The sequence below is a fragment of the Macrobrachium nipponense genome, chromosome 1 (genome assembly GCF_015104395.2).
Source record: "Macrobrachium nipponense isolate FS-2020 chromosome 1, ASM1510439v2, whole genome shotgun sequence".
Classification (NCBI taxonomy): domain Eukaryota; kingdom Metazoa; phylum Arthropoda; class Malacostraca; order Decapoda; family Palaemonidae; genus Macrobrachium; species Macrobrachium nipponense.
This window is the reverse complement of record NC_087200.1, coordinates 94,327,314-94,346,217: the sequence shown is the minus strand read 5'-3', so window position 1 is coordinate 94,346,217 and position 18,904 is coordinate 94,327,314. Positions and strand designations below refer to the sequence as shown.

The 18,904-nt window shown below is 37.8% G+C and overlaps 1 protein-coding gene and 1 long non-coding RNA gene across 5 annotated transcripts in view; one reads left to right on the top strand and one right to left on the bottom strand.

Moving 5' to 3' along the window:
- Positions 1-777: 777 nt before the first annotated feature.
- The window catches only part of LOC135219473 (uncharacterized), a 118,859-nt gene continuing 100,732 nt past the window's right edge, over positions 778-18,904 (bottom strand). The window contains exons 1-7 of one of the 3 annotated variants that reach the window (XM_064256274.1): positions 11,429-11,479; positions 10,626-10,669; positions 9,882-10,005; positions 9,342-9,555; positions 8,636-8,873; positions 3,862-3,959; positions 778-1,682 (exon numbers count right to left, since the gene is read on the bottom strand). In XM_064256274.1, coding sequence (XP_064112344.1) covers positions 1,514-1,682; positions 3,862-3,959; positions 8,636-8,873; positions 9,342-9,547 — 711 coding nt within the window. In that variant the 5' untranslated portion in view covers positions 9,548-9,555; positions 9,882-10,005; positions 10,626-10,669; positions 11,429-11,479 and the 3' untranslated portion in view covers positions 778-1,513. Of the gene's footprint in view, positions 1,683-3,861; positions 3,960-8,635; positions 8,874-9,341; positions 9,556-9,881; positions 10,006-10,625; positions 10,670-11,428; positions 11,520-18,904 lie in introns of those variants that run through there. The other 2 variants (XM_064256272.1, XM_064256273.1) reach the window with 2 other exon arrangements.
- LOC135219474 (uncharacterized) overlaps positions 14,545-18,904 on the top strand; it is a 65,234-nt gene continuing 60,874 nt past the window's right edge. For both annotated transcript variants that reach the window (XR_010315444.1, XR_010315445.1), the window contains exons 1-2: positions 14,545-14,559; positions 14,786-15,015. This is a non-coding gene — a long non-coding RNA (uncharacterized LOC135219474). The remainder of the gene's footprint in view (positions 14,560-14,785; positions 15,016-18,904) is intronic.

The window sequence follows — 18,904 nt, the reverse complement described above, 5'->3', positions numbered from 1 at the left end:
ATGTGATAATGATTCATATATATATACGTATATATATATATATATTATATATATATATATATATATATATATATATATATATACATATATATATATATATAGTATAATATCTTATATATATACAAAACAGATCAGTATATAGTATCTGTTAATATTATTGCCTTTTTTTTTTATCACAGGAGCAAATTCTTCTGCATGAGTCCTGGAGGTACTTCTACTCTAATTTTCAGATTCCTTTTCAGGGATCTTCGGATCGTGCCTAGTGTTCATATGATTATGGGTACAATTATTATTACTATCATCATATAGTATCACAAACACAGATATATATAATATATACATATATAATATATTATATATATATATATAATATATATATATATATATATATATATCCCCCCCCCCCCCCCCCCCTAGTATATATTATTTACAAAAAAAATATTAAGCATCAAATACCCTTTTATATTCAGTTCACATCACTTTATTTTGGGGATGACTTCCATCCGAAGGGAATTTTGAGGTGTATTATAACTCCATCCACCCAAAGTCTTACGTTCGAATCCTGGCCAGTGTATATTCGCCTCTAAAGTTCGCATTGAGTGTGAGTCACTAAACAGGCGGCTTCTTCAAAAGGAAAGCCGGAGTATTTCGAGGTTTTAAACCTACGAAGAACGCACGAGACTCTTCCACCGAAGGCTTTCATAATTCAGGAGATCTGTATGTAATTTACTAAAACATTTGTCTTGTGCTCAGTCATTTTGATATATTTTACAACTGCAGCGCTGTTATACAATACAAATTTTATTTAAAGGAAACGGATAGTTGTAAACAACCGCGATTTATACATTTACACACATCCTTAGAGAGAGAAAGGAAGACGTACAATTATCTTATTGTCTCCCTAAACCACTCATTCGAAAGCGTTTTGCTTAATAAAGAGAAAACCGCCTATCTGATATTTCCCTCGGGTGATCTTTGCAATCAGGTGCCACCAGTGACATTGCTAATTACAAAATCATCAGGTTTCCAGTATTTTATTTCGAGTTCAGAAATGGATGCAATAAACACGAGAGCAATTAAATACAGCAAAAAAAATTTAATCATGACACATCAGAAACTTACTTTTGATTACAAAAAATAGAAAGAACACATTAACAAGAAAATTTTTTAGTTTACATATCATAAGTAAAAGATCAGTAACATTCCAAGCCTTATAACCATACACGACACCGAAAAAGGAACAAAAACTACTACTTTATTTATCACGAACAAGAGATCAGCAACGTTTCCATCCTTTTAACAAGGCATTACGCAGAACAAAATGAGCAAAAACTACCTCATTTTTCATGAACAAGGGATCAGAAATATTCCAAGCCTTATAACAAACCATTACACAGACATTACAAAAATTCCTTATCAAAAAAAATAGATCAGCAACGCTCCTAACCTTATAGCAAATAATTAACCGCACACAACAAGTCAGTTAAATAGAACAATCAATTACCAATAACATTTAAAGCTCACTAGAACCTAGGTACTGCGACTTCCCCTTGAGGAAGGGCACGAAGGACGCCAGCTGGGAAAGGGAGTAAGGACATCCGCGGTACGGAGCATCGCAGTCGCCTCCGGAGAGCCCCGTGATGATGGCTTCGGAGTACGTGTCGTAATTCTGCATCGCTGGCCTGAAATATTATCAATATATGTATATATAATATATATATATATCTATATATAATATATATATATATATATATATAGATAATATATATATATACATAATATATATATATATATACATATATATATATATATATATAATATATATGATATATATATTATGTGTGTGTGTGTGGTTGGTGTGTGGGTGTGTGTGTTTTGTGTGTTGTGTGTTGTGGGTGCTGTGTTGTCGTGTGTGTGTGTGTGTGTAGAATATAATCCAATGGTAATTTTGTTGTATAAGTCTAGTCACTCTATTAATCCTGGTCATATCTATATTTTATTATTATTATTATTATAATTATTATTATTATTGTTGTTGTTGTTGTTGTTGTTGTTGTTGTTGTTGTTGCTATTGTTGTTGTTTTTGTTGTTGATGTTAATTATTCAAGTTTATCACAGTACCATGGGTACTGTAATAAAAAATATAATCAGCAATAATTTCTTTTGTATAAGTAAAGTCAACTTTATATAGAGATTCCACCGTAGATTTGAAGATATCTTCATCATGACAACTGTCACCATATCATCAAATACTAAAATTTCAATATAAAACGCTCAGCGTTCCTGTGAGACAGCTTTAAACCTTTACATGTCATTTATATGGCTTGTATGTCAAGTGAAAACTTTGTGTAAGTTATGATATTTAGTTTAATTTAATTCCTGGAGTTTAACCTTTAGGCAGATCGCAACTGGTCGCATACCATCGGTCGCCTCAAGATCCTCATGATTTTAGTTTCAACAATGTCGTCAGACGAGGAGGACGCGCTTTTGCTTTGTTACATAAGCAGAAGGAACAAGAGAGGATCGCGGTGGGTTAATCCATATTTTACAAGAAATGGTCAACGAGGGAGTTTTGGTGCTGCTCTGGATCTGGATGGGGACCCTGTGAAATTTCAGTTATTTTACAGAATGCCTAAAGAAGCCTTCAATAAACTAGGTCGTTTGGTGGGACCCAAGATTTTTAAGGCTGCAAATTTAATGCTCCTTGACTTGCTCGTCACCCGCCATTGCAGCAATAGACATGGCCTTGGCGCTCGGAGGCACAGACCACTCCCTTCCCAGCGAGTTCTTAATCCAACTGGTCGGCACACGACCAGCATAGTCAACTGCACGGCGATCAGTTACACGACCAGCATAGCCAATAGCTCGGCGATCAGTAAAGCCCGCCACTAACCTTCAGTTATGCCTGCGCAATTTTAACTGTTGGACTGTGCAGTTATAACTGAACGTTAGTGGCGGGCTTTATAGTTGCACGGAACGGCAGGTTCAGTCGCCTCGATGTGAGAGGTTCTAAAGAAACCAATGAGTCAGCCGCAATGCAACTGGTTGCGGCGTCGTAAGCAACTGATTTCATGCAACTGGTTGCATTGGTGTGGGATCTGCCGTAGACTTCAGTAAGGAAATTCTGATATAATATTATTATGCATTAATCTAAAGCGTTGAAGATACTCTAAATCAGTGGTTCTCAACCTTTCTTGGCCTATGCACCCTTTCACCATAAGTCAGCATGTCATTTCCCGCCCCGACCTTTCCGAAATTCTCTGCCTCTAAAGGTTCATTCCAAATAATATGAAGCAAAACACTAACACAAACACAGAAGCTAGCGGAAAGAAAACTTAGTGTGACCTCTCAATGTGGCGGACCGATGCACACTGCGTTTGGAGCCTGCCAATGCCCTCCCCCACCCCTCCCTTGAAACTCTGAAATACCCCTCCCCCCTAGAGGGAATTCCCTCCTGGTTGAGAACCACTGCTTTAAATAATGGTCTAAATATATATAAATATATAATATATATATATATATATATATATATATATAAATAGATATATATCTATATATCTATATATATATATATATATATATAATATATATATATATATATATATATATATAAATATATATAACACGCTTGATGTTTTCAGTAGGCAATTTAGCTTGAATTCTGTTTTTTTTTTTTCTGCAGACAGTCGGATGGATCTCTGGTTAATAAGCCTGTATATAGTAACAACTCACATCACAGTGATCTGTTCAAACTAACTCGTACAAACATATGAGTTATCGATGCTTATCAGTGATCTTATCGGAAACTTGAAGAAAAATCTTGAGAAACGTTTTGAAAAATAAGCTAAGAAAACGTCATACCCAATGAAGTCATAGGCCTGCTGCAGAGGATCGGGTAGCTTTGAAATCAGTGAGTGAACGTGGCACATTAACTTCTGACGGCAGTCGTTTCCTGGAATCTGTTGACAAAAGAATAATAGGTGAAATAAGTAAATAAACAGATAAATAAAACTAATTACCCATCAGGATGCCCTAGTTGAATATGCCCTAAGAAGGGTCATTCACTCTCAGACTTGACCCCAGACATGTCGAAAAAGGGAGGAACGTTGAAAGAAATGACACGGGCACTCACTACTGACGTTAGTATCCGGTCTGAGTCAATTGGACGTGCTAGAGTTATGGCCGACGTTCTCACCAACAGCAATTTGAAAACTATGGCAATTTTTACTATGGTTTGCGTCAGAACGAAGAACCCTGCTAAGAATATTAAGAGATACTGAGTGAAAGATTAGCTGCCTAAAAGAAATGAGTTTTTTCATGCATCTATCATAAATGAACTCAAATGTCATCCAGGTGATTGGTATAAATATTTGAAGATTGGCCAAGATAAATTTAGGGAACTGCTGGCATTAACATCTTATACGAAAAAATTAAACGCCTGTATGTGATAATCTAACCTCCTGGCGATAGACTAACCGCCACAATATGGTATTCAGCGAAAGGGAGGTTTTATGAGGTCCTAAGGTGCAGTGTGGCGATATATCCTCAGAGGCTTCCCGGGAATATCATTCCGGAATGCTCTTCAAATGTTTGCTTATTTTCCTGAAGCGGTATTTCCCGTGTCGCATCTGGATATCTATCCTTCAGCTTGTTTTATTAATATATCGTAGGTGATATTTTCCCGATTTCTGTCGGAATAACACTTGAATTTCACATTCCATAAGCATGGGTGTGACTTATATAAATTAATCCAGTTAGTCCAAAGCTACTTATTAAATACTTCTACCTTAGTATATTAATAGTTAAAGAATTGTCTGAAGTCACGTTTCGCAGACGACACTATTGCTGAAATGATAAATAAATACAGGTCGGTGTATGTAACTTCCATTTTCATGCACGGATGTTTATTATTTCAACTATAGAACAACCGCGCCTCACAGTGAATGGGCTACTTATACCTAATTTTAAACAAGTCTCAGGATTTATCTCTGCGACAGTCTGTACCGACTTAGAACAACCACATTCACGTACCGACGTCCAACTTTTCCAATCTTACGACCGGAGCTGAGCGTGAATTAGTACAAGAGCTAAGGTCCTTTGAACTAACCGAGAATGGCCAAAAGCGAGAGTGGTTGATACTGGGGTCAAAAATTGTGCTGATGGGACATGTACATGTAAGACACCTTTTCCCATCACGACAGCCGTGACTGAGAACCGACAAATGTGACATCTTAAGGCGGAACTATCATTGATTAATGATACCTTTCCTATTCAGTCATTATAGTATCAACATTTTGTAACATTTAAATGAATTATTAATGTTTTAAAAAATATACATTGGATTTTTTATGTTTCAATTCAAGATCAAATGGGCGCAGTGCAAAAACATTTGTGTGCATCTTAATATTGTTTATCAATATCCAATATTACAGTTTTCATTTTTATCTTTATTCTATTTTTCATTTCAGAGTGATATGATGAATGTATGGCACAGACTCCCAATGAAGCAATCCTAGGATCTACCAAGCCCGTGGAAACTTCATATTACATCAGACACAAAAGACAGTGATGTTAAGGAATTTGATGAAAGCACATGGAAGACTGCGGAAAGAGCGTAAAATGTGAGGAAAAAGAAATATAAGTACTCTAAATATGCTTCTGTCTGCGAAACTTTGCAATCTTCACAGAGAGAAATGTAACTACCACAGGCAATGGTAGAAGAGATTCACTTCAGTACCCAAGGTCCTTCCTGAAAAATAAACATATGAAGAGACGACAGATGATGATCAGCAGTCTTTACTGTGGTCAAAAACATATACAATATCTCCAACTACATCCAACACCGGAGTTCTCCAACCTGTGTGTATATTCTGCAACTGGTCTTGGAAAAAACGTCAAGGGAAGCATGAAGCTTTAGGGAACTGTGAAACCTCTGATGGTCAGGAGAAAATTAAATATGCTGCAACTGTGCTCAAGGATGAAGTCTTGTTATTGAAAATAGGTAATGTAGATTTTATAGCAAAGGAAGTTAGATATCATCATAGCTGTCGAAAAGACTATTTGAATGAAGCGGAAAGACATGAAAAAGACTATTTGAATGAAGCGGAAAGACATGAAAAGATGCACAAGGACAGTTACATGCTCAACTTCGTGACCTCCATGAGATAGCTTTCAAAAGACTGTCTGAACACATCTATATTTATCATCCAAAAAGGTTGTGCTGAATTACTGAGCTCGTTGAAGTCCCGTTACCTCCGGATATTGATGTGCCTTTGTGAATATGATTCTTCATACACAAGATTATGTGAAAAGATATTGACTCGGTTCAGTGACAGATTAAGGACATCGTTTGTCAAAGGCACTGTGGTCTGCTAATTATATTGAGATGCATGGTGCAATCAAGGAAGCCTTTTTCTGCGCTCTCTTCTACCAATCCTACTATTGTTGATGTTGCCTTACAACTTCACCATGTCATTTTGCAGCTACAGGAAATCACAAGATCCTTGCCTCAGGACATCACTGTTGATACCTTATGTGCTGGTGAGGCAGATGCTCCTGAAGAGCTACCTCTATTTTTCCAGACACTCTACATTGGCAGCCACTCTTCTGTAATGAGTCCACATGTTGAACGTTATGTCCAGTCATCTGCTGACGATTCAGTATTTGCAACAACCCGTGGAAGGGTAAAACTAGCAAAGCACATATCCTTGGGACTTGGTATAAAGAGCATGACTGGAAGCAGGAAGCTCTTGGACATACTCAACCATTTTGGTCACTGTATAAACTTAATGTAGCTGAAGTTCTGAAGACAGATATGGCAACCACTGTGGTAAGAAGGCAGTGTAGCTCCAGATGGAATAGTTCAAGAGCCTGGTTTGTCCACAGGTACAGCATAGAACAGTTATGATGAAAACCCTGAAACCCTATCAGGGAAAGGGACTTTACATGATACCATTGGCATTTGCTACCAAAATGTTCTTAAAATAGACATATCAACCACCAGTCCATCAGGTAAAGATGGAACACAAGCAGATGTGCCACCAAAAAAATTTAAGCAAAAAAGAAAGTTTGACTCTGACACGGTTCATCCTAGTCCATATCTAACAAAGAAACCTTGTATCTCAACCTTCAACTATTCAGTTAAAGAAGTTAATAAACCCAGTCACCTGATTCAGATAAGAAGAAGAGATATACCATGGGCAATGTCATGTGAACTGTTTGACGATACACAAAAGTGGTCCGTTTGGAATTCACGCATCACAGAAGATAAACTTCCATTCCAGATTGTCAGATATATGGAGAACTTACACTACCTCCGACACAACTGGATGTGGTTGCTGAAACGATGAGATCTTCACAGACTGTTACCAAGGAGTGCATGTGGTGCAACATACGCGCTAGTGAACTACAATCTTCCAATCGCAGAACCAGCTATGCAGATACGTACAGGACCAAGAATCTCCAAAGTATGATGATCTGTTCATATGTTTTAGTGTTTTTCACATTATAATGGCTTATTTTACTTCACTTGGACATTTCATAGGTGCATCTAGAGTCTTGGCACTTGGATCGCTTAGTGGATTTATTGCCGGAAAACACTTTAACCGCCGCAAACGACTACACCCACTGCTAGCTACAGCTTTCCAGGTGTTGCATTTTCAAAGCTTTCTTAAAACCAATGGAGCAATACCTGAAAACATACAAAGAATGTTGCATACTCTGAACTGAAGACCTTAGGCACTGAAGTGCATCTCTTGTAGCATTGCCTGTGGTAGCCATATTCCTTACTATGATTTAGAGATTGCAAAGTTTCACAGACAGAACCATATTTAGGGGACTTATATTTCTCTTTCCTCACATTTGACGCTCTTTATGAAGTCTTCCATGTGTTTTCATCAAATTCCTTAACATAACTGTCTTTTGTGTCTGATGTAATATGAAGTATGCAAATGCGTTCCGCGGGCTTGGAAGATCCTAGGATTGCTTCATTGGGAGTCTCTCCCATCATACATTCATCATATCACCCTGAAATGAAAAACAGAATAATAATAAAAATAAAAACTGTAATGTTGGGTAACATAAAAATTCCTGATATATATATATATATATATATATATATACTATATATATATATATATATAGTATATATATATATATATAATTCATTCAAAAATTACACAATGTTGATACTATAATGACAAAATAGGAAAGGTATCATTAATCAATGACATTTCCGCATTAAGATGTCACATTTGGTCGGAACTCTGTCACGGCCGTCATGATGGGAAAAGGTGTCTTACATGCATATGTCCCATCAGGGACTAGTAAGACGCCCATTTTTTTAATTCAGCACACTTTTTTACCCAAGAACAACCACTCTCGCTTTTGGCCATTCTCGGTTAGTTCAAAGGACCTTAGCTCTTGGACTAAATGAGCCCCTAACACTATCGCTACCTCTCACTGTCAAAATCAGTGGGCGATTTTTTCTGGTAAGTTTCCAAAACCTCTATGAGTTTATAGTTCCAATAACCTCTCTACGCTAGTCATTTGAGACAAGATGAAACTCGACTTTCAGAACGGAACCTTTCATTCTGTAAAAAGTCAGAATTTCTTATAGGGATTTTCTCGTCCTTACCGGAATAGCCAGGAAAGTGTTGTCATAATCAAGAGTAGATATCAAGGGTAACAGGATATCACTCGCCGCAAGGAAAACGTCTTCAACGGTCGTAAGAGATCTCGCACCGTCTGGAGAACCAAACATGCGCTCTACGAAAGCGTCCAGGGGCTCGTTCAAGAAGTCTTCGAGCGCTCGGTTTCCCGTTATCGTCTGTATCACCGATGATACGTCGAATTCGTTCGTCAGAGACCTTTGTCTGATGAAGGAAATGAAAAAAAATATATATATAAAAGATGAAAGATAATGCTTAAGAATATTTGCGCGTCTAACAAATCTGGATATGTAATGTAGTACTAAATGCCTAATGGTTCATAAGAAAATCTGTAGACTTACTGCTCTAGGTGGAAAATATCAGCTAATAAATTCAACTTTGTCAATTCCTTTGTCTACTAGTAATTTTTAACGAATATGTGTTAAGGATACTATTCTATTTCGTGCTCTTGCCACTCATACCCGTGGATGTACTTTAGAAATAGGCCCAGCTATCCAATGGGCTGCTCTATGAGCAAGAGCCCGTGCTGGCATAAGGCCAGCTTAACCAAACAACAACAAAAATATGTATCACATAACTTTCTTTATCCAGTTTACAGAATCACCAAACAAACCGCCAGCAAAGTAATATTACCCCACTGGGCTGTTCATTTAGTGTTCCGGTATTACCCACCTCGAGAAGGAATCCAAACCAGAGAATAGTTTAGCGCCGAAGAGGGTTGATATCGGCACACCCACCACCGCCACGAAGACCAAGAAGGCTAAAAGGGATACTATGAACCCGGCCACTGGGTTGACACTCAAGGTCCCGCTCCCTATGTCCGATAGGCTCACGGGCAAATTGAAGCCTAAGGCCACGTCTACCAATTGCCCGGACATTTTTTCGTCTGCGAAAGTAGGAAGGGTTTTTTTTATAGTCTGTAGGAATACTGTTTGTGCAAATAGGAAGTATAATTCTAAGTCACAGCGGCATCACTACGAAGAGGGTCTAAAACCTAGGCTTATGTTTGACAGTTTTCTGTGAAAGCAATCGAAAATTTCACACTTGAGATTTTAAGAAATATACATGATTAATATAGTCTATCATTTTACGTAACCTTTAGTATGAAATTAATGCTTTCATATTTCAGAACATGTTCGTCTTCCTTTGGTCCTTTCAAAGACACTCCGTAACGTTCAGTTAAAAGATGAAATTTTGCCATAACAAGCTCACCTGCGCTTGACCTAAGATGGCCTACCACCTCTGCTCCCGTAGTTATAACTGAAGTGACCTCGGCCTAACGTTCTACTTGACGTATACCTCTGAGGAGATGAGGCCAATCACCGCATCTGACTCACTGAAAGAGATAAGTATACAGGAGGTCATCAGTGATTGTTTTGGAGTATTCGTGGGTGTTCTAAGAATAGAAATATACACTTTCTCTCTTATCCGCACCCTGATCTGACATTCCGATGCTGATGGCTGTTTTATAATGGCTTTCTTCTTCTTTTTTCCTTTAGGAAAGTAAATGGACAGGTACAGAAAAGATAGAGGGGTCTTTTTTTTAAGGATAACTTACATATCCTCAGATAATTAACTTATCGCCTATTTTGCGAATCGTTTCGAATCCTTATTGGACCTTTTTCTTTGTAAAATATTTATGTTTAGAGATTCGGACTGCATGTGGATAGCGAGAGACAATCTTGGAAGGATGAACTACAATCGATTGCCCCGTTACGAGAGTTACAAAATATGTTTTTATTTTTTATCACTATGAATAAAGTTTTACCTCTGCGTATATAACAATATTTTATGAAAATTTAAAAGCAAGAAAATACCTAAGACCATTTTAAGAGGAAAGTTTTACAATTAGTTCTGTTTTGTTCAAGTAACCAAAGATGCAAACAAAAAACCTCCTCTAGGAGAAAGGGCAACTTGTTTACAGACGTGATGGCGTCACTGATAGCAGTTCCTCACCCATCTGGTCACGTAGCTGGGTAAGATACATCCGGGTACTGTTCCTATTGGGAAATAAAAGTTTCAATTCTAATATGTGAAGTTTCGTCACCTCCACTCTAGACTCTTTAGTGTCACAAATATTAAGTCACAAATATCACATGTATATGTCGAATTCGCTGTCTTTGGAGTAACTTAATCTTAAGGGGAGATATTGTAATTGTTGATGGTTTTATTTGTTATTTGAGTATATTTTCTGTTGATTCTGTCCTTAAACATTTCAGCTGAAGATTTAAAGCAATAAAAAAAAGTGCATCTTTCCCGGCCAGGATTCAGACCTTGGTTTTTGGGTTAGGCAGTGATAGACAGACACTTGATACTGATTCCGAGTACAGAGGAGTCGATATCAATTTATATATCTCTTGACAGCCGAATGATTGAGTCAACCATCTATCACTGTATCTAGACCAGAGACTCAGGTTCGAATCCTGGCTGTGGTAGATGTGCTTATCAAGAAACCCAAGTTGACATGTAGTATATGCATACGATTATCTTGATTATCCAGAAAATTCTCCGTTCCGCAAAAAAAAAAAAAAAAAAAAAATCCTATCTGTCTTTCTTACCTTATATAGAAACATTAAAATTAATTCAGTAATCAGATTTACTCAGTGCAACACCACTCTTGTGAGAAATTACGTATTTGAATTTGCCTGGGCTATTCCACCTCACCCTTTTTATGGTAACCAACACATCTGCTTGACATTTCAAGGGAATAAGGAATATAAAACTATGTATCGTTCTGTTATCCTTCCTGCCTTACTTACTTACAACCGTTTTAGTATAGAAAAATTTAACAAAATATTCTGCAGAAGCTAAGATGTTAAACAATCATCTGCAGAACTTTTCTTATGTAAACAAACGGTTATGCACAACTATTAGCCAAATGGAAAAATACTCTGGGTCACATTTTCTGTACCGTACTACCGTGTGGTACGTTGTCAAAGATGAACTGGGCGTAATCCTATACAGTACTGTCAACGTTTCCTGTTGGCCAGGATTGGCTATAAAAATAAGAGTGGTGGAAGTCGTTGAATCGAAGGTTCTGGTTGAACAGTGATGTGAGATATGCCACTTACTAGGCGACGAAGGCTAAATAAGACATTTTTCTACCAGATGATCATTTTGTGACTTTAAGCTATTACAATTGGCTTGACTTTATACAGTAGGGTTGATAACAAGAACGACGGTGCCTGGTTGTGACCGTAAGTAGAGCATTTGTAAGTCGTAGAAGAATAGTTTTATTTTTAAATTTATTTGCGAATAACGTTTAAGCACCTTAACATGGTAAGGTTTTCATGTTCTACTCTGGTCCATTACATCATATGTAGTTCTAAAAACGATTAACATTAATTTAGAGTATCGAAGTTTAATCAGCTTACGATATTTTTTCATAATTTAAATCCTTTCCAAGTGAAAAAAAAAAAAACACACACACACACACTTCTCATCGTTGATAAAATACTGCTCCTGTTTTTCCAAAACTTTTATTGTAGTTTATTCTTTAATAGTATATTATAAACGTCTGGTTTAAATTCATATCTGATTTGTGTATCCTTTAAGCTGACATGATATTATGATCGGGATTTACAGCTAGCTGAGAGGACTGACTGTCCCAGGTAATATATTGTAATGTTATTTCAGCCAAAAGTTGTATATATTACATTAGCATTCCTTTTCAGAATTCTAGATCTCGTCAAGCTTATCCAGTCAAATGTAATTTAAGAAAATATAAAGTTAATATAATTATCTATCAGTGACATGGTACAAAGGGCACACAAATGTTAAATAAGATTTTATTAAAAGAGAATCCTGGGTCAATTTCAATAATTCGACCAAAATATAGATTATTGATGTGTTTTTCTAGGAAAATGGGCATTACATTATAGAGCATAGGAAAACACCATTTATATTAAGAAAAGGGAATATCCTGTTTGAGACTTATTCATCCGTAAACAATCTAAGTTTAAAAACAATTTTATGACGTTTTTCATTGATTGAAGAATAAAACTAGCGTAGTTTTCGTAAATGACAGAATGAAACATTGTGAAAGAGGCATTTGGAAACATAGTGAGGAACGAGGGTTAGTTTACACAATAATAATACAGGGAGTCCATAAAGTCCCAGTACCATTCTAGCAATAAATACTTGTAATGGTACTGAGACTTTATAGACACCCTGTATAATTATAACAATAGCCATTACAATGACATCGTAATTATGTGGCTACCAGTTCCAAATTTCTGACACTAAACTTCATTTACATCTTGTGTTTAAAGCTATTAATGTCCTTTTAGAACCAAAATGATGCTATAATAATATCAAATTGGAATAGGAGCTGTTACAATTTTACAAAAAAAAAAAAAAAAAAAAAAAAAAAAAAAAAAAAAAAAAAAAGATAAACAAACATATTTTGATTGGGATTGAAGGTGAATGAATGTCTGATTATTACTTACATGGGTAATCCACGCTTATGGGCCATAAGGAGGAGAATCAATTAATAAAAAGTAAGGAAGTATATTTTATATACTCATGAACGGTGTGAGTTGTGTAGATAGATCTTTGTTTTAATGTTACTGCATTCTTAAAACAAAAGACATGACAAAACATGACTTTTGTTCGAGTGAGACTAGCTCACCATACATGTAAAAGCAGTAGTAAGTTACACTTACCAAAAATAGATTCGTGAAACGAGAACGAGATAATGAAGAATCTAATTTTTATGATGAAAGTTATTACAATAAAAGTTACTCTCTCTCTCTCTCTCTCTCTCTCTCTCTCTCTCTCTCTCCTCTCTCTCATATACAGCTAAGCTCACAACGGAACAGATCAGCATTCAGTACCCAAAACCAAAAGAGTAGTGTATGTTTTAACTATGTTGTTTGAAATCCACTATGGTTTTGTTGAGGTAAGGAGTGGCTCCTGTAGGTACCTGGTCGTTAGTCTGTTGTATGTTGTAACCGGGTCTCGGGAGGTAAGAAAAATAGAAGACGTGGACCGGCAATAATCTGACAAATTGTAAACTATCATACAATTGCAAATGGAATGGCCTCGACGAGGTAATTCTCATCTCATCGAAGTAACCTAGTCAAAAGACACTTCCTTGCCCACCCCCTCCTACACTCTCTCTCTCTCTCTCTCTCTCTCTCTCTCTCTCTTTCAGTATACACTAAGAAGGCTACTTTAGATTATCTGCACTTGATGGCGAGTTACCATTTTCTACTGTTATTTTCATAGGTAGTATACATTGTTATTACAATTCGCTTATTTGGTCGTACTGGATCACCGTGACTTTGTAGACAGCAAATTAACCAAATTGGCAATGCTGTATTACAAAAAACTGCTACACTTCTGGAGTTGTTTGAGCTGTCGTTACTGCACATATTATTTACACTGTCTATTGATTTATTAATGCATCAGGATGAGGTTGTGGTGTCCATATTACACTGATATTTGTTATATTTTCTTTTTAGATGCAGTATGAGCAATGGGGAAAATCAAATGCCTATAGATTACCTGAGGTACACTTTGCTTTGTTAGAACTTCGCTATTTCTATCGGAATCAGTAGTAGTGTTCCTCATTTGCAGAAAAGGCCGTTTACGATATTTTATGTTTATTTTAAATTCACGAATAAATATACTGAACTAAAAACATACCAAAATGTTCATAATAAGTTGTAAAATTTATTCTAATTTCAAAGGGTAAAACGAACGCATCCAATGAGCAATGATGAATCATGAAAATGAAATGGAGGGCATCAGAGGAACAAAAAGAAAAACTACGCCCTCTGACTTCTTTTGTATGCAGTATCAATTGGAAGTATAAAAAGACATTAAAAAGTTATTGTTTTTTGTAAGAATCCAGCTCAGGCAGAATAAAAGCTACAAAAAGTCCAACGTGGGTTGCAAAAGATGAGCCACATGCAAATTATAAACAGCAACTGGAATTAAATGATGGTTGGGCAGAGGACGTCCCTTAGAATACCACGAGGACGATTATGCTTTTTTTTTTTTTTTTTTTTTACCTTTTTCATATATTCCCATTTTATTCTGTGTAAACTGCTAAGTGATTTATAAACCTCTCATTGTGCAATATTTTCAAAATATCAATTTCTGTTCTCCAGATTCCTTGGGTTTGGCGTAACTGCGATTGTGGTGGTCGGACTCGCTTGGGATCGCCGTCGCTTCTAGACAACTTAATAAACACCGAGGCAGTCAACTTTTTCTAATTGCTGTTAAGAATTTCCAGTTTTCCATATTTAGGTAAATTCTGCTGGTTAGAAGAAAACGGTAACGAAAGGACGTGGTGCAAAGTTACAGCTATAGTACTTCTCTGCTAGATCCAGTGTTTAAAGTAACTACCTACCTAAATTGTGTTTTGTTTCATTTAGTATTTTCGAACCATACCTATGTGTGTTACCTAAATACATAGGTAGTATGTGCGTGTGGTTTATCATTCGGTAGATTCTAGTGTACCTATCCGCGGCGGCCCAGAGTTATGGCAGTTGCAGTTTTTCTATGCAGTTTTACCTCCTGAGCAAGAATTTGAAGTAATATTTATTCGGACGACTCTAATTTACCTTTGAACTCTATCCTACGGTAAAGGGGATTCCCATTGGGAAACCGGGGTTTTGGGTGGGGACAAAAACCCCAACTCTATCCTACGGTAATGGGGGACCCCAGTGGGAACGGGGTTTTGGGGTGGGTGGGGAGAAACCACTTGGGGGGAGATTTTGCCGTGTTATTGTGGTATTCCCACATTTATCACTTTTAAAAACACGAAATACAGGCGGAAATAAGAAATAACAAAACTAGCTATAGTGGAGCCGTTCACATCCATATTTGTCTACTACCACTACTACACAACAATGAATCCTACTACGCATGCGCTAATGCTACTGCGCATGCGCTAACTGTAAGGGAGCTTTTGGCCTAAACTCGGACTTCTTAGTGAGGAAAGAAATGGGGGTTTACGGGAGGGATATATGTATTTAGCCAAAACACGTTACAGTATGACCCCTACATTGCTACCGGACTGAGTGAAGGATTGGGTTGGTAACAGGTGGGCCCAGATTTGGCAGTTTCTCGCCAAATTTGGCTTTTTTTCCTAATTGGTGGGTAAAAATTCACTTTGGCTGGTTAGTGGTATTTTGGCTGGTTTTCAAACACTTTCTATTTGAGCTAAACACTGATCCCACGTTTGAGGAATCTTCTCCCCAGATTGGGAATTTTTGAAGGTTTTTCAGGAAAATCTGGGGAATTTGAATAGGTTTTTCAGTAAAACTTGGTAACATTTAAGCACAATATGTAGATGGAATTAAAATAAAAATCACACACACACCAGATGACACAAAACAGGCTGCCGGATTCTCAGGGAACGAGCCTCATTCAAAATTTCAATTCATTCTCGTTTTTTTCCTGCATTCTTATATTAGTTTATATATCTAACTAAAAACTATGATGCCGCTATACAAGCTATATATGATAAAAAATATGCATTTATAAAGATAGATATAACGCACATATATTTGCGGTTATTTGGGTTGGTTTGGATTACCATTTGGCGGGATTTTGGCTGGTTTCATGGTAGACTTTGGCTGGTGGTAGGTAGTGGTGTCATCTGGGAACCCTGGCTGGTAACCATACGTTGAGTTACATAAAAGCATTTACCTATTTTGTTTATTAAAAACATGTTATGTTGAATTAGTGTTTATTCCTTTTCATTTTTCCATAGTATTTTTGTATAATAACTGTTTTGAAATATCCCCTACCTAACATTTCACCATATATAACTGAAATATTATGTTATAATTGAGGACAGACACCTAAAAATGCTACGTGTTTGATATAGAACTCAGTTTTAGGACGTTTCGATACTACCTACCTACCTACCTGTTACGTGAAATTGCACATTGCGTTGCATATTACATACACACTCCCTATATCATTTATACACAAGTCAATCCCTCCCCTTTCCAGTATTCACGACTGGCTCTTTACGTTACACCATTTACAAGGGCATTTCTCACGATACCAACCAATACCTATATTAAAGTTTGCCATTATTATTATAAAACTACATTTCAATATATAATTTTTAAATATATAGTTTGCCATTATTCTTATAAAACCTACATTTCAATATATTCCATTATACACTTTTACAGACATTACAATTTACACCTCCCTTCCAGTTTCCTTACTATTACGCAGTTATGTATGGTTACTTTTTACATTTTACAACACTTCCACACCCATCAAAGTTAGGTTTATATGTCATTTTACCTACTGGGGGCCAAATCCCATCCCCGGTTAGGCAACATACCCCTTAGGTTTAGTTTGTTATATGTTGGTTTACCTACTAGTTTTACTTCCTTGAAGGGGGTTACCCGGTTAGGCTAGGTTGGTTAGTTCTTCAAGGGTGGATACCGGGGGGGGGGGGGGGGGGTTACATTCCTACTGTTTACCTACTAGGTTAGGTTACATTCCTTACTAGGTTAGGTTAGGCCTTTAAGGGGGGGTACAGGGGTGAAGCCCCATGGTCAGGCAATATTCCCTACTAGGTTAGTTAGGTTAGGTTTTGGTTAGGTTTTACATTCCTTACTAGTTACGTTAGGCCTTTAAGGGGGGGTACGGGGGGCGAAACCCCCACCTGGTCAGGCAATATTCCCTACTAGGTTAGGTTAGGTTGTTGGTTAGGTTACATTCAATTACTTAGGTTACGTTAGCCTAGTATTTCCCTACTAGGTTAGGTTAGGTTACGTTCCTTACTAGGTTAGGTTAGGCCTTTAAGGGGGGTACGGGGGGGCGAACCCCCGCCCCCTGGTCAGGCAATGTTCCCTACTAGGTTAGGTTACATTCCTTACTAGGTTAGGTTAGGCCTTAAGGGGGGGTACGGGGGGGCGAAGCCCCCTGGTCAGGCAATATTCCCTACTAGGTTAGGTTATTGGATTAGGTTGGTTAGGTTACATTCCTTACTAGTTTAGGTTAGGCCTTTACGGGGGGGCGAAGCCCACCTAGTCCAGGCAATATTCCCTACTAGGTTAGGTTGGTTTAGGTTACATTCCTTACTAGGTTACGTTAGGCCTAGTATTTCCCTACTAGGTTAGGTTACGTTCCTTACTAGGTTAGGTAGGCCTTTAAGGGGGGATACGGGGGGCGAAGCCCCCCTGGTCAGGCAATGTTCCCTACTAGGCTATTTGGTTAGGGGGTTAGGTTGGGTTAGGTTACATTCTTACTAGGTTAGGTTAAGGCCTTTAAGGGGGGGTACGGGGGGGCGAAGCCCCCTGGTCAGGCATATTCCCTACTAGGTTAGGTTGGTTAGGTACATTCCTTACTAGGTTACGTTAGGCCTAATATTTTCCCTACTAGGTTAGGTTAGGTTAGGTTACGTTCCTTACTAGGTTAGGTTAGGCCTTTAAGGGGGGTAGGGGGGTACGGGGGGCGAAGCCCCCCTGGTCAGGCAATGTTCCCTATAGGTTAGGTTAGGTTAGGTTACATTCCTTACTAGGTTAGGTTAGGCCTTTAAGAAGGGGGGGGTACGGGGGGGCGAAGCCCCCCTGGTCAGGCAAATATTCCCTACTAGGTTAGGTTACATTCCTTACTAGGTTTACGTTAGGCCTAGTATTTCCCTACTAGGTTAGGTTTAGGTTAGGCCTTTAAGGGGGGGTACGGGGGGCGAAGCCCCCTGGTCAGGCAATATTCCCTACTAGGTTAGGTAACATTCCTTACTAGGTTAAGTTAGGCCTTTAAGGGGGGGACTGGGGGCAAAGCCCCCCTGGTCAGGCAACATTGCCTACTAGGTTAAGTCCCTACTAGGTAAGGTTACATCCCCTGCTAGGTTAGGTTATGTTAGGTTGGTTTGGTTCTTTAAGGGGGGTTACAGTCAGGCCCAACCCCACCCCTGGTCAGGCAACATCCCCTACAAGTTTAATTAGTTTTGTTATATGCTAACCTATGTTTAATTTGGTCTTTTGTATTTATTAAAACAACTATAGGCCCTATTACACATTTACCACCCAGGAACTTAAATCCCACCCCCTCCTGGGCCCGTTATATATGTATTTGTATTATTTCATATTTTGAACCCATCCCACATTTACATTTAGTTCCTTAACTACCCATTTACTTTTATTACCCTTAACATTGCCAACTTATCTTGTTAAGTGCTTGTTCATTTACCTCAGCCCCACCCTGCCTCAACCAATAGCATCAAAGCATTTTTACTACTCCACCCCACCTCT